The 15423-nt window shown below is 40.2% G+C and overlaps 1 protein-coding gene across 1 annotated transcript in view; it reads left to right on the top strand.

The window, feature by feature from the left end:
- Window positions 1-15423, top strand: part of ARHGAP26 (Rho GTPase activating protein 26) — a 334209-nt gene that overhangs the window by 174090 nt on the left and 144696 nt on the right. Inside the window, exons 14-15 of the mRNA XM_012645781.1 lie at window positions 2315-2389; window positions 14241-14328. Coding sequence (XP_012501235.1) covers window positions 2315-2389; window positions 14241-14328 — 163 coding nt within the window. The remainder of the gene's footprint in view (window positions 1-2314; window positions 2390-14240; window positions 14329-15423) is intronic.

Genomic DNA, 15423 nt, shown 5'->3' with positions numbered 1-15423 from the left:
AGAAATGAATGAGACATAAGAGGTATAGGGCCCACAACGGTAGAGGCATGAGAACGGAGCCCAGGAGGAGTCCAGAGCAAACGGCCCTCCCTACAATGGAGGCTCACATGCTTGCCTGACCTGAGCCACCTGTTTGCCTCTCAGTTTTCAGCATCCACAACCGAGGGGGAAACCTAATCATTGCAAGCCGTTCATAGGGTCTGTGGTAAACGCAAACCCACAGCTCAGGAGGACAACTTTTTCTGATACAGAACTAGAAAATATATACAATAAGTGGGAGAAGAAGAAGAAGAGGACCACAAGTTGGTCCGGCCTCTCAATCCCTGCCTCCTTGCCTTCTCCCCTCTCTGAAATGAGGCTAGAAACGCTATGTTTTAACTTCTAAGAAAGTTTTCATTTAGCACAAAGAAGAAATAAGGACAGTGTGAGTTAGATGCCATTTTAGCATAAATAGTCGAAGGAAGTGCATATCTCCCTGTTGCAATGTGTGTGTGTGTACACATGTTTATGGTGACCAGAGATGAATAGACTTCCCATACTCTCTGAGATTCATTAATAATTTTCCAGGGGGAGCTGGGATTGTATAAAGTTCCAGGAAAGCACAAGGATAAAAGAAGTAGACACCACAGACCTTTCAAGCTCTTCAAGCTGGCATGTTCCTGAGTAAAGTTTCTACTGCTGGGAAAGTTGGGGCCCATCTCTTAGTTTTTGACCAGGGGTTTTCAGCCCATGAACCATGCAGAATGGTGTACATGATTTTACAAGTCCTTTTTAGCTGTAAAATCATATTCCAAGCCACTTCCTTTAATTCATTAGTTCCACTTCTATATAGGTCTTGTTGAAGATGCTGCAGAATCAGCCCTTTGCTGAATGTCTTCCAGAAAATTGTGCTTTGGCCCCCCAGAAAAGTATTTTATAGTTGCTCTGATGGAGTATAACTCAGTACACTATTCATTACATACCATATACTGATCTAGGGGCTGGGGACGTGATGGTGAACAAGATAGAGTCATTGTCCTTAGAGTTTACATTCTAGTTGCAGAGAGAAAGACAAACAAGGAACAAAATAAAAAACATAACTTCAGCTATTGTTAGCTGCTGTAAAGAAAAGAAAAGAAAAAAACAGGGAAAGAGAATGACCAGTAGTGTTGGTCATGTGATGCGTTAGACTGAAGAGATTGCATTGCAGCTGAGACCTGAATGGTCAAAAGATCTGGGAGAAGAGGTCCAGGTAGAGGAACCAGCTGGAGCTAAGGCCGTGAAGTGGGGACAGGAGCTTGGTACGTTAGAGTAATAGGAAGGCCACTGTGGCTGGAGCGGAGTGCAGGTGGTTGATGATGTGGTCATAGATGGGCTGGTACTCGATGGTACAGGCCTGGTAGGCCACTGTAATTGCTACTTGATTATGGTCTAAATGCAATGGGAAGCCATTGGAGGGTTTAAGGAGAAGAGGTGATGTGAATTGATTTACACTTTAAGAAGTTCACTTTGGTTGCTGGTTGGAGAATGGACATCAGAGAAATAAAATAGGACGCAAGAGCCCAATTACTTGACAGGGGTCAGAGATGATGGGCCTGGCACTAACAGAAGAAAACGCATTGCTGAAATCACTTGGTCTAAATCGCCCTCTTTTGTAAATGGTAGAGTGGTGATATAGCCCATGCATTTAACTGAATAAGAGTAGTGCAACGGGCTAGTTTTTAGTTTTTTGTTCAGAAGGTTGAAGGTAAATCTCTTCTAGTCTAATTGCACAGTTCCTTAGGTTGAATGAAGGTGGTCTTCTTTTTTTTTTTTTTAATTAAAGAATATTTACAAGTGATGAATGGATCTTCTAATTTTTCAGTCTTGGCTAACATTCCCTAAAATTAAAAATGTCCTTATACCTCAATATTTTCATTCCGTATGTAAAAATAGATTGCAAAGTATTTGTCTTTTCTGTTGTACGAATTTTTAATCATGTCATTTTGGCTTTTTAAATTAAAAACTTGGTTAAATATGACATATTTAAAAGTATATATTTTGCATCTTTTAAAACTCTTCAGATGTTGCCTTTGGCAAGGGAAAAGGAAAGTTTTTTTCCCCTCCGATGTCTGAACTAACATGAGGGCTGAAGTGCGCAGCACATCCGTGAAATCCTAGACCGCTGCGCCAAATCCCACTCCTTTGCTAAGAGCTGAGCTGAGTGACAGGGGGCTTTAATTAGAGCAGCTTTTAGAAGGACTGAGAAAATGAAAAAATAAATGCATTTGGCCGGGTTGGCCTGACTTGTGTTCTGATGCGCCTCTGATTTAATCATCACTGTTTCTTTCCTCAGGGATCAATGAGCAAGGGCTGTACCGAATCGTGGGGGTCAACTCCAGAGTGCAGAAATTGCTGAGTGTCCTGATGGGTGAGTGCAGTGTGCCTGTGCCTGGCAGGTCCCTGGGGAGGCCCACGCTGACAGGTCACCAGGGCTGTGACTATGGACAACAGCTTTTGGGGAAGGAATCAGGATGTCCAAGAGCTATCACCCTGAAGTTAGCTGCCACATTGCCAGTTGTCATGACTGCAGGCACCACTGGGAAAGGTTCTGAGTAGGACTGGATGAAATAAAAAGGGCCAGGTCCAAGGCACCACACCCTCACTAGACTCTGCACTGGCAGTCCAAGGGGAGCCTGGTCACTCATGTGACCACCACACCCTACTTGGTCCTTAATAGCTCATGACTCCTTCTGTCCTCTTTTGGGACAGGTATTTAGTGGGACACACCCACTGCCCAAGGAAGGGCATCATTCTAGCCTGCAGAGGACCTCAGACTTCATGTCTCTGTTACTGAGCAGGTGTTGTATAACTCCCAGATAAAATGTATATAAGCAGATAAATCTTCTGATCCTATTTGCTTCTAGATTTCAACCTAGTACCTGTCACTTGAGTAGCAGAACCTTTTTTGCTGATGGCTAATATAAATATAAAACCACTGTCTCCAAATGTGCGATATTTGAATCAAAAACCCATGAGCGCATGGGCCAAATTTGCTTAGGCTGCAGATTTGCTGTATTTTTAGATACGAATGCAGCCAGCGTCAGTGAGTCACATGGATCTAAATGGCAAACAGATCGAATTTCACAGATCCGTGGCTGTTATTCATCCCCATGGAAGCCCCAGCTGTGCACTTGCAGAGACAGACTATTACTTGGGGTCCCAGCTCAGTGTTCTGAGCGGGGACAGTTCTCTTGTTAGTATTTGTAATTTCTTATGCCGTCCTGGTTTCTGAAAATAGCTTTCATATGTAAAGAAATTGCCTCTCTCGTGTTGACCAGAATGACTCTCTTCTCTACTTCTTTTTCGGGAGAGCCACTCGCCTCTGGTGGGCAAAACCCTATTGTATTACTAGTTCTAGTGAGATCTGTTGTTTGAAACTATGATTATTTGTGAGGTATTCTAGCACTGAGTATCTGTTTGAAATATGGTTAGCTTTTCTTAGAAATTAAACTTTTTATTTTGAGATAGCGGTAAATTCACATGTGGTTGTAAGAAATAATACATAGAGATCCCATGTACCCAGTTTCCTCTAATGCTAACATTTTGCAAAATTGTATTTCGATATCACAACCGGAATATTGACATTGGTATAGTCAAGTTGCAGAACATTTGCGTCACCACAGGGATTCCTTGTGATGCCCTAACCATCTTCTTCACTCCCCACCTCATACCCCATCTCTAACCCCTGGCAGCCCAGTAATCTGTTTTCCATTTCTATAATTTCTTCATTTCAAAATGGTTATATAAACAGAAATATGCAATGTATAACCTGCTGGGATTGGCTTTGTTTCTTAGTCAGCATAATTCCCTCAAGATTCTTCAAAGTTGTTGCATGTATCAATAGTTTGTTCTTTTCTATTGCTGGGTAGTTCCATTATATGGATGTGCCACACTTCGTTGAACTGTTCATCCATTGAAGGACATCAGGGTTGTTTGCAGTTTGGCACTATTCCAAAGTAGCTACACAAATATTTGCATACAGGTCTGTGTGAATATACATTTGTTCCTCTGGGATAAATGCGTAAGTGTCCATTGCTGGGCTGTGTAGTGATATAGTTCATCTTTGAGAAATTCTAACAGAAGGAAGAATTAAGAGTCTAATAGGTATTAATCCTTAGTCTTTTATTTCTGATCAGAGCTGCAAACATTTGTGGAGTATCTGTTCTCTAGAACAGATTATCAGGTGCTAGAGATTAAACTTTAGGAAGAGCCAGTTCTTTTCTGCAGAGAGTCCTGGTAGGGTGAGATATATATGCATATGAAAGCTGTAATGTAAAATGTGATATTAGTGCTTAATATAAGCTGAACCTGGAAGACTTAATAGTGAAGGAGAGAGTAGAAGAATAATTCAGATTCAGGAAGTAGTATGAGCAGTGGTGTGGGGGCAGAAATCAGGATCTGTGATGGCTATAGGAGAATGTATCGATTCTATGGTCATTATATTAATAATATCTGGAAGAGACCAACCCGAGCAACATAGCAAGACCCCAGCTCTGCAAAAAACAGAGAAATTAGTCAGACATGGTGACATGTGCCTGTAGTCCCAGCTGCTCAGGAGCCCGAGGCAGGAGGATTGCTTGAGCCCAGGAGTTTGAGGTTGCTGTGAGCTGTGAAGATGCCACTGCATTCCAGCCTGGGCAATACAGCAAGACCCTATCTCTGAAAAAAAAATCTAAAAGAACTACTTGAGGCTGGGACAGGAGAGTTAAAGCTGAAAAGCTAAGGTGGTCTCTTCTGTTGAATAACTTGAATGTCGTGCTAAGGAGTTTGCGGTTGTTTTTCCTGTGGGAAGTAAGAAGCTATTGAAAGTTCTAAGTAGTGAAGTTATGTGCATCACAACTGTTCTGCATACAGAAGTGTCAAGCAATTTAGAATAGTTTACAAGGAAGAAAGGCATTTATTCGCTCACGTAACTGGTAGATCCAAAATGACAGAAGTATGGCAAGGTCTGGGGACTCCAGTGACGTCTTTCCATGTGCTGGAGCCTTTCTACTTTCCTTCTAGCTTCTCATTATGTGTGACCTCTGCTGGTCTTAGTGTTGGCTTTATTCTTTGTGAGAGTGTCCCAGATAGGCTCAGCCTCAGCAGTCCTTGGAGCCTGTGATCGCTGAGAAGAGAGCGCCTTTCCTGACAGTGTTGGCAGAAGGCTCCAGGGACTTTGATTGGCCAGTATGGGGCCATTCACATGATTCATTACTCAATCTCAGGCCAATCACATGGACCACAGCAGATGGATCCAGATGGCCTGGATCCTGTGCCTGTCCCCGGGGATGTGGGGGAGGAGGTGAAGGGGTGGGGTGGGGACAGAGTTAGTCCGTGGAACCTGGTGGACGGAGCAGGATTATTAATAGAATGATGGAGGAGTACTTTCCTGAAATCATGGCTGCTGGTAGATTTAATAAAACGGTATGTCTAGCACAGGTGTAACAAGATCAGATTCTAGCTTTAGGAGGGTAGCTCTGGCCACAGTGTGTAGCACGTATTTGATTATGGAGAGGCATGGAGGAAGAAGACAGCTGCAATAGATTAGGTAGGGCATACCCCGTCAAGGGCTGAACCAAATAGCTGAGCTGCAGTCAGGAAAAAAGGACAGGCTCAAAACGATTATAGAGAGAGAATCAACAGGACTTTGTAACCAACTGGATATGGGGGATTAGAAGGGGCAGAGAGATTTCAAAGATGACAGATTATTATGTAAGGTGATACAAATGAAAAGAAATACGACATTTTAGACTGCTTTGCTAATCTAAAAAAGAACCACTTTAACTCGGTTGTGCTAAGCAAGAGAGTGGTTATGAAAGGATCTTGTTTTTATCACTTCTCTTAGTGGCCCTCAGACAAGATATTTGTCTTATTATCTTCCTCAGTTTTCCTAGGGATAGAGAAAATAATCATGAACATCTGAGAAATGTCATGAAAAAGTAATAACTAGCAGCTGAAAGTCACGAGGCCGGCTGCCTCTGCCAGGAGGACATTTCAGATAGACTGGAATCCAGTGTGAGGCCTAACCAGAGATGGGAGACGACCACAGTGCAAGATCTAATCAAAAACAGAGAACAGTATCCGTGATTCTCCCCACAAGTGAAATTAAAGTTTGAATCTCACAATGAAGGAATCACCCGGGCTCCAAACCTGAACGGGGAGCTCTGTCTCCCTCGTCCTTTGTGCACGTGTCCTCATCTTCATCAGTTCTCGGTGCTGGTGCCAGTCTGGTCTGGCCAAGAGTGTCAAATAAACATGACTTCTATACTCCGAAACCTTTCCCTGAGATGGCTGGGCCGCGTGCGAACGTTTCCTTCACGATTCCTTCATTATATGTTCATCGGGTGCCTGATTACGTCGCAGGCACTGTGTAAGATTTAGTTTATTTGTCCGAGCTCTCAAAAGTGGAAGTGTGTTTTGATTATTGAAAATATGGCTTAGAATTAAGTAAAAAAAGAGACTTCTTTTGATCACTTTGAATTTAGTTTTTGTATTCTTAATACATTAGGGGATTTTAGGTTAGAAGAGGAATATAAGAGCCAGTGCTTTGAGAACATCTTCCTTTCGCTGATGAGGATTCCTTGGGAAACCTTGCTAAAATTCCTGGAGCAAGTGCAGTGTAGCTTTGTGCTAGTGTCTGCCAAGAGCTACCTTTGATCCCTTCCTCCTGGCAACACCGGCCATTCGTCTTTGGAGAATGGAAAGGACTCATAAAGACATGCAGATTCCTAGAACTAGAATACCTTCCGTGTGTGTGTACTGCTTTTTCCTCCCCAAATAGCAAGTGAAGATAAATCTTTCCAAATTTTAGCCCAACTTTTTACTATAAACTATATAAACCATCTATATATGCTTGTTCAGTACATGTCTCTCTTCTTGTTTCTCTATATGTTTTACAAGACTTCTTTTCTAATTAAATTTATGAATGGTCATTGTGGAAAATTTAGAGAAATACAAAAAGTAGAAGAATATGAAAGTCCTGCTGTCTACAGATAAGCTTTATTGACATTTTATCATATTACATCAAGCTGTTTTATCATATCATCACCTTTTTAATATAGTATAATTATAATAAATATAACAAAACATGCTTATAAAGTTGGACTTGTATCATAGGCCTTTTAACAGGCTTTATTTATGTGGCACTACAGAGTGTCTGTTTTCTCATTTAATTCAAGTTCTTCTGTAGTGTGACTTTCTTAGCCACATACTGTGTAGATGTACTATAACTTTTTAATCAGTCCCATATTCTTGGATATGTAGGCTGATTACAGTTCTTCTAGAAAGCACTCAGGTGAACATCCCCATAGGGGCAGGACAGCAGAGGTTAAGAGTTGCATTTTGGAATCAGGTAAGTTGCATTTCCACTGCTTACCCATCCGACTGTAGACAAATGATTTAAACTGGTCTAGTCTTCTGTCTCGTCATCTGTCACGATGTCCCCTGCCCCGATACTAACGTGAGGATGAAACGAAAAGATGCAAGTGGGTTGCTGAGTCCAGAGCCCTCCACGTGTTTAATAAAAGATGTTAGCTGTTTTAATTTTTTATTTTTATACGCATCTCTAATTATTTCCTTAGGGTTTATTTTAGGATATGGAATTGCTGAGTCAAAGTATGTACATGTTTTCAAGGCTCTTAAATGATGTTCCCAAGTTTGCCGTCGGCAAAGTCCGAGGAGAGTATCCTGTACCCGACATCCTTGCCATGCTGTGTATTACTTTTTTGTGTATAAATTGTAAACATTTAAAAATATATCTCCTTTTTATTTGATTTTGCATTTCTGTAATTTTGGTTGAGGTTGGATACTTTTTACATGTGCATTGCTGATTTATACTTCTTTTGTGAATTGTCTGTGTCCTTAGCCTGTTTTTCTATTGGTGTATTTATGTTTTGATTACAAGACCTTTTGAGGTCTGAAGGCTACATTATCAGTATTTTTTCCAGATTATTATTTGTTTTGAACTTCATGATGCTTTTTTTTTTGTCTTATGAATGTCTTAAATTTTTATGAAGTCCATCTAGAAAAAAGATGGATAGATGGGATTATGCCTTTAAAGACCCTCCCCATTCAAGGATTACAAAAACCTTTTGTTTTCCTTAAAACTCATCTGTAATATATTCATGCTAAAAGGAAATTCTTTTCTCAAATTCTTATCCAATTGGCCAATTATCACATAATGAGAAATCTTACCCCTTACTACAATTTTTCTATATCAGCATGTAATTATTCTTTTTGCATATCAGGGTCAATTGAAGGAGTTTTTGCACATAATTTTCTAAAGACAAATTCCTTTTCTGTTTGTTTTTCTGTAATTCTCAATCTTTTAAAAAAATCCTCATTTTTCACCTTTTTAATGTTTGTTTTTCTCCTGATTCTTTGCATTCAAGCAAAAATTCTCGAAATTGTCTTCCATATTCATATCACTCATTTAAATCTGTTGGGTTGACTATTATTATACTTACTATTATTATATTATTACTATTGCTGTTTAAAATGCAGATTTTAATTTTGTAATTGAATTTTCCAGTGTCTTTACTAACTTATTTACCTCTTTTCATTTCTACTATTCAACTATTACCTTTATTATTTTAGTCTGCTTGTTTTCCTTTGATGCCTTATTTCACAGCATCTATATTTTTCTAAATTTTTTTATATTACAGAACAAGTGTTTTCTGAATTATTTTTCAGAGTGCTTTGGTCTCTGTGTTTTATGCCAACAAAATATTTTATAAATTTTATATCTTCTGTTTAATCAAACCTGAACACAGATGAGTTTATAAATCTTTGCTATTTAAGTGCACTGTGGATAGATTCTCCTTATTCTGTTGCTATTTTCCAGAGTCCTGTTAGAATCATCCTCTTCTGTGATGACTGGAGGGCTGTTGTAATTGATTCGAGCCAACTTCTGGCATTCTTAAATCTTTCATTTAGTGTGGACCAATAAGCTCGAATGGATGTCTCCTGGTTCTGCTATGTGGTCATGGTCCTGGGAGAAGTGGTTTATTCCTGGTTAATCTAAAGCATGCTGTGGTTCTTCCCTTGTCACTCTCGTATTTCTTCTAGGACTTTCTTCCTTCTGAATTCACTTGCCTTGATCCAAAGGGCCACCTGTCCACTTCTGTCCCCCAGTCTAATTTCACTGTCTGGATTATAATCTCAGGCCAGCTCTTGCTGCTTCAGAAACAGATCCCTCAGCGTGTGTGCTGGGGTGGCGGGGGAGTGGGGTACGCCTCCTCCCTAGGGAGGCTTGGGCTGTGCTTTAGGGTGGACAGAGGGCCACGCCTACCACATTGTTCCCCTCCATGGGTTTTCCCCAGGCCTTCGTCTGAGCTTTGCCTGGTGGATATTCCTCTAGTGACAGGAGAATGTTAACTGAGAGCCCAATTTTCTGTGCTATTGGAAATGTATGTTCCTTTTTTCTTTTGTTTTTTATTACTGTTTTACCATGATGGTAAAGAAATGCAAAGTCAACATTATTTTTCTCATCTTATCCTATAACTTTTTCCTTTTTCTCCCCAATATTTAAAGCAGAGTTAGTGCAACAGAGAATGCAAGGAAGCTATTATGTAGTAGTACTTTAAAGCACAGAATTACAGTAGCAAGCCTCACCCATCCTCTGATCCAGCTGTGCACTATTCTTCCTTACTCTGGGGCCTTCAATGTCTGTGTTGCTTTTTTCTGTGCCCCTCATGTCCCACACCTTTTCACAGAGTGGCATAAATAAATGCAAAGACTTCTTTCTGAAGAAATCCAAAAGTAATAGACATTCTTCATGATGACTTCTAAGACCTAGAGGCTTGCATAATAATAAGTGGCAACAGCCATAACCTTTAAAATCTATAGCCCGCTAGAAACAGAGGAGCCATGCAAAGAGCAAAATTCTAATTTTACCTACCAGTAAAGGGGAGCAGACAAGTCCCATCAGGACCGAGAGATGATAGACTATTTGGATGAAGGGTTGATTGTTCCGGGAGCTAGGGAGATGGCTGCTAACCACAAGCCCGAGTGCCCAGAGAAAGGAGACCACAAACAGAAGCTCACTTTCCTCTCCGACCCTGCGACCTCCACCATTGCCTATTGGGATGCATCAGGCAGGCTCTCCTAAGACAGAGACCTGAGCCATTAAGAGCTTTGGGACCTCAAAACAGAAGTGGCTGTGGGTACTCTGGATTCTTAGGCACTAAATGTGGGAAGTAACTAAGATTTTTAAGATTTAACTTAAAAATTACCGTATGACCCACTCCTAAGTATTTTTACCCAGTCCCACTCTTAGGTATTTATTTACGTAAGACATGAAAATGTAGCCCATACAATGACCTGTATGGGCTTTATTCATAACAGCCAAGATTGGAAAGAACCCAAATGTCCATCAACTAGTGAATGGATAAACAAATTATGGCATATCCATAACATTAACTACTACTCAGTAATAAAAGGATTGAAGTACTGGTACATGTAACAACATGGATGGATTTCAAAAACATTATGTTATGTGAAAGTGGTTGCCAGGGGCTGGAGGTTGGAAGGAGAGAATTGAATGTAATGGAGCACAAGAGACTTTTTGGAGGGATAGAAATTATCTACATTGTAGATAATTATAGTGGTGGTTACATAACTGTATATGTTGGTCGAAAATCATGGAACTGTACATTTTAAAAAGGGTGATTATACCTCAATAAACTTGACCTTTAAAACACACCCACACACAGAAGAGGGTTCTCAACCTTCCTCCTCATTAAAAAAATGTAAATTTAAATAATGAGATAACTTTTTTTTTTTAACCTATCCAATTGGCTAAGATCAAAGTGTTGGATTACACGTTCTGTCGAGGGTGTGAGGAGGAGTCACTCTCAAACCTCTGAGGGATATTTGAGTAGTATCTTTTCAAAGCTAAAAATGCACATACCCTTTGACTCAGAAATTCCACTTTTAGGAATTGTTTCTACAGGTAAGACATGTGCAAGGAAACATAGTTTTATATTGTTTATCATAGCAAAAACCAGGAATCAACCTTAATTTCTATGAATAAGGGACATGAAATTAACCATGGTACATATATATATATACAGTGTGTGTGCTTCCATTGTGTTTTTAGAAAGGTGTATGTATTCATATATGTGCTTGTATGTGCATAGACTGTTAGAGATGGGATACACACGCAAAGACACTGGTATTAGCAGTTGCTTCTACCGTAGGAAAGGCTTAGCTTTGAATGTATGTTTCTTTTCTGCAGCTTCTATTTAACATGTGCATATATTAACATCTCAGTTAAGGAGAAAAAACTTAATTTGCATACATTATAATGTGTCATTAGGGTATTTAGGAGTAGGTAAGTAACTTTCCTAATCATTTCCTCCAGAATGTCCTTCATTGCCTTTGTCAGCAACACAATAGCAGACTAGGTGGTTCTTGGGATTGACTGGTGTGATGTTTCTAAGACCACCTTTATAACCACTGCTTCCAGTTGGTGTCTCCTGATTTTCTGAATTCATGTGGCAGTAATTTGAGAAGAAAGAACACTGATTCCATTGTACCCTCATGGTGTCTTTTTGTGCATGGGCCTGCTCCTCTAGCTCAGGTCCATTTTTCCAAGCACCTCAGTGCTCATGGGCCCTGGTGGAGAGAAATGCAATGCATTCTACAGTGAATTGTCAATGATGTCTCTGCCACATACCCACATGCCACCAGGAAGCTTCTGTAAGTGAGGGGAGCAGCAGGAGGGAGGTGTGGAAATTGGCAGCACTTGCTGAAAGTGGGGTAGCCTGGGAGTCTGTATTCAGTTTAGTTTGGGTATTAAATGAATTAAAATGGATGTGCTCAAGTTATGAGCCTTGCCTCATCAGCGCTATAAAAAGCCCTTTAGCCGGGCTGTAATTTGACTCTCCTCTCTGTAATGTTACGCAATATTCCTATGGTTACAGAGCCTGAATAAGTGGGAGCTAATCATTAGTTTGCTAAATGCGGTTCGTGGAACAGTTCACAACTCCCAGACTTGCCAACTGCTGCTTGTTTGGTTTCATGTTCACTCTTCTTGGGTAGAAGTTGGTTGGTTCCTCAGAAAAATGTACAGTAACGTTTGTCTCACGTCCAGGAACCGTGCAGTGTGGCAGCTCTCCATGTGTCTTGGGATAGGAAGGAAAAAAGGTCATGCTAAGCAAAGTTTTTTGATACGTACACTTCTGCAGGGAGTCTAAGATGAAAAGAAAGGAATTGAAGCTGTAGAGGTTTTAGGTATTAGGAAAATCACATTTTGTGAACTTTTCAGAAATTTACTGTGATCGAAATCTATGGAATTTACCATTCTGTGGCCTCAGAAATAAAATTATGCTCTTTAGATTCTTTGTTACTTGTTTCATGTAATAAGAAAGATACCATTATTGCCCAGGCTCACCTGCAAACATCATGCAGGTGCTTTGCCTGTAGGAGTCGCACCTTTCATGAGCTGGGACCCTTCCCCCTCACATCTGCCGTGTGTGTCAGGGGAACATACTAAGAGCCCTAGGAACCAGCTGGATTTGTGCCTTTTCCTAAATCCTGAAGCCATTCATGAGTATTTGGCCTCTTCCCACTAGGATGAAAGTGGGTTCTTTCCCAGTAAATAGAAAATGTATCGTGTCCACCTGTGGCTCATTCTCCTTTTCCAGCTGAATGGCTGTTCGTCTTTCTTAGTTGATGTCCCAGAATTCCTCTTGGAGGCAGTCCAGTGGCTGTCTCTCTTTACCTAGTGTATCATTTAGATCTGTTTGCATTGTTAAAAAAAAAAACAAACCAGAAAACCTGACCTAACCTGGCTTAAAAAGGAATTTATGGCTCACGTGGTTAAGAAGGCATGGCCAGATACAAGGGCCCAAGACCTACTATCTCTGTTTCTCCCATCTCTGGGTTTGTCGAACTCACTTTCAGGCCCTATGTGGTGGCACGTGGCAGTTACATAACCTCCTGGATACAAGCCCAGCAAACAGCAAGTGTCTTTTCTCCTGTCTCCTGGAAAAGTCCTGAAGTTCATTCTGATGAGGTTGGCTTAGGTCTTCAACCATCCCCTCAGCGAGTCATCAGGTCTGTGGAGATGATATGCTTTTGACCAGTCCGTCCTCAATCTCATTCCCCACCCCTGGAAGGAGTAGAAAAAGGGAAGCTCTTCAGCTGAAAATGAGGCCCTGCACGGGAAGAAAAGGGAATGGGAGCTGGTGGGCAGATAACTGGTCTTCAGCCAATATGAGGAAGCTGGATTCTACCTGAAATGCACGGAAAGACTCCACTGCCCTCCCGCCAGTTTGGATGCGACCTGACCTGGCGCACCACGGAAAAGATTGGGTTCTTTTAAGCAATTTGTACTCCCCAAGCTCTGCCTGTTATTCTCACCTTCCTTTGTGCTGCTCAGGAAGACTACAAGAATGATCCCTCTTCTTCTTTTAAATACATGCTTATGTAAAACATACACATTTGTTTAAAAGTCCATGCAAGAGGGGACAAAAGAAGAGATTATCAGGAGCCAGTATAATTATGGTGGTTCTCCTTATACTTCTGAGCTTAAGGCAATTTTTTAAAAATATAAAAGTAATGGAATAAAATCATAGTTTAGAAAATATAAAACCACAATTCCACCACTCTGACCCAACCACTATTTTAATTTTAGAGTATTTCCTTTCAGCCTTTGTTCATATGAGTTTCTCACTAACTTTTGTATCTTTTTTTTTTTTTTTGCTTGACATTACATAATACTTTACAGGAATTGTTGTCAACGGCAACATACTCCATCATGTCGACATACTGTGATGCACTTAATCGTTCTTCTATTATCAGACATTTAGGTTGTCTTCATTTTGTTTTTTCTAATGTTTTCTAATGTGCTGAATGTTTCTGGGTTCTGTAACTTTTCTCATGCCTTATCTTGTTTCCTGAGATTAGATTGTGAGAAATGGGATTACCAGTTCAGAGGGTATAAACATTTTTAAGACTCTTGATACATATTGCCAAATTGCTTCTCAAAACTGTTGCATTTTATCTCTACTGTCTCCACAGTTTATGAGAGGATCAGTTTCACTGCATTCTTGCTAGCAATAGATATTTGGATTTTTAAACATTTTCCTAACTTCATAGGCAAAAAATATGTGTCGTTTTTGTTTTAATTTGCATTTCTTTGGTTACGAGGAAGGTTTGATGCTTTTATGTATGCTTGCTTATTGGCTATATTTTATTCTGTGCCTTATGTGTTGTCTTTTTCTTCATTTTAGACCCCAAGACAGCTTCCGAGACAGAAACAGATATCTGTGCTGAATGGGAGATAAAGACCATCACTAGTGCTCTGAAGACCTACCTAAGGTAGGGACTTTCCATTTGCAAGGCAGGGTGCCAGCTAGTTATCATGCAATCAGGAAGAAAGCAGTTTTATTTTCAGCCTCCAGAGAGCTGTTGGGTGGGTGTTTGAGATGTGGAAACAGCTTCTGTGTGGGTGCATTTAGCTCAGCTGGTCAAAATGATTGTAAATCATCTAGAGTTGACGGGTTGCCATTGTGCAAGGGTGCCATGAGTGATTCGGGAAACTTTGCTCTTTATGAAAAGTGCTGAAATAATTAGCCTTGAACAGAACGTAAAATGTGGTCTTCTCTGAAATCCCTGAATAATCTGTTAAGAAAGCAAGGAATCCTGTATCATGTTTTGTTGAGAATGCACGAGTATATACCCTCTGTATTTTGATAGTTTTGTGCACTACAGTATATTGCTAGATATCGTTCCTTAAAAATGAGAACTTAATGAATTTTTTTTTTGCTCTTCCCACTTAGATTGGAAAACATTACCTTCCTGTAGAGACTATTTTCCTTGTATTAATATATATAATATTACTGCTACCTCTCTATCCCTCTCTCGGTTATTCAGGAGTTGGGTATTATTGACCAGCTGCTTGCATCTCAGTGTCATAGAATAGACTGAAATTTATGCCGGCCTTGAGGGACAGGAATACTGTAGTTCTTCTTACAAAGGAAGGTGGGATCTAGTCTTAAACAGAAAGGAGAACTGTAATCAGGAATTGCATAAGCCCTTGTGCAAGTTTGGTGAAGATGAACTTGGCAGGAAAGCAAAGGAGAAAGGCCACACACAGAAGAGGAATTGGCGATGCTGGTTTTATTGGCTATTGGGGAATTGAAGTCAAGAGTAAGATGTAATATAAATGTTGACCAAGAGTTTAATGAATGGATCCACTGAGAATAAAATCTGAGCCAAGAATAATGTACAGTTTGCTGAGAAGTTTGTTATTTGGACTATCAGAAAAAACTCAAATTTATAGTTAAAACATATTCATACCCCAGCAGATAAAATTTGCTTATATCATATCTAACATTAAGGCCAGAACCTAATGTTCTAGCCCTCTGGCATTTTAGAGCAATACTCGATAGAGAATTCACCATGAAAATACCT

Source organism: Propithecus coquereli, unplaced genomic scaffold, assembly GCF_000956105.1.
Source record: "Propithecus coquereli isolate 6110/MARCELLA unplaced genomic scaffold, Pcoq_1.0 Scaffold236, whole genome shotgun sequence".
NCBI lineage: Eukaryota > Metazoa > Chordata > Mammalia > Primates > Indriidae > Propithecus > Propithecus coquereli.
This window is presented reverse-complemented; position numbering and strand designations above follow the sequence as displayed.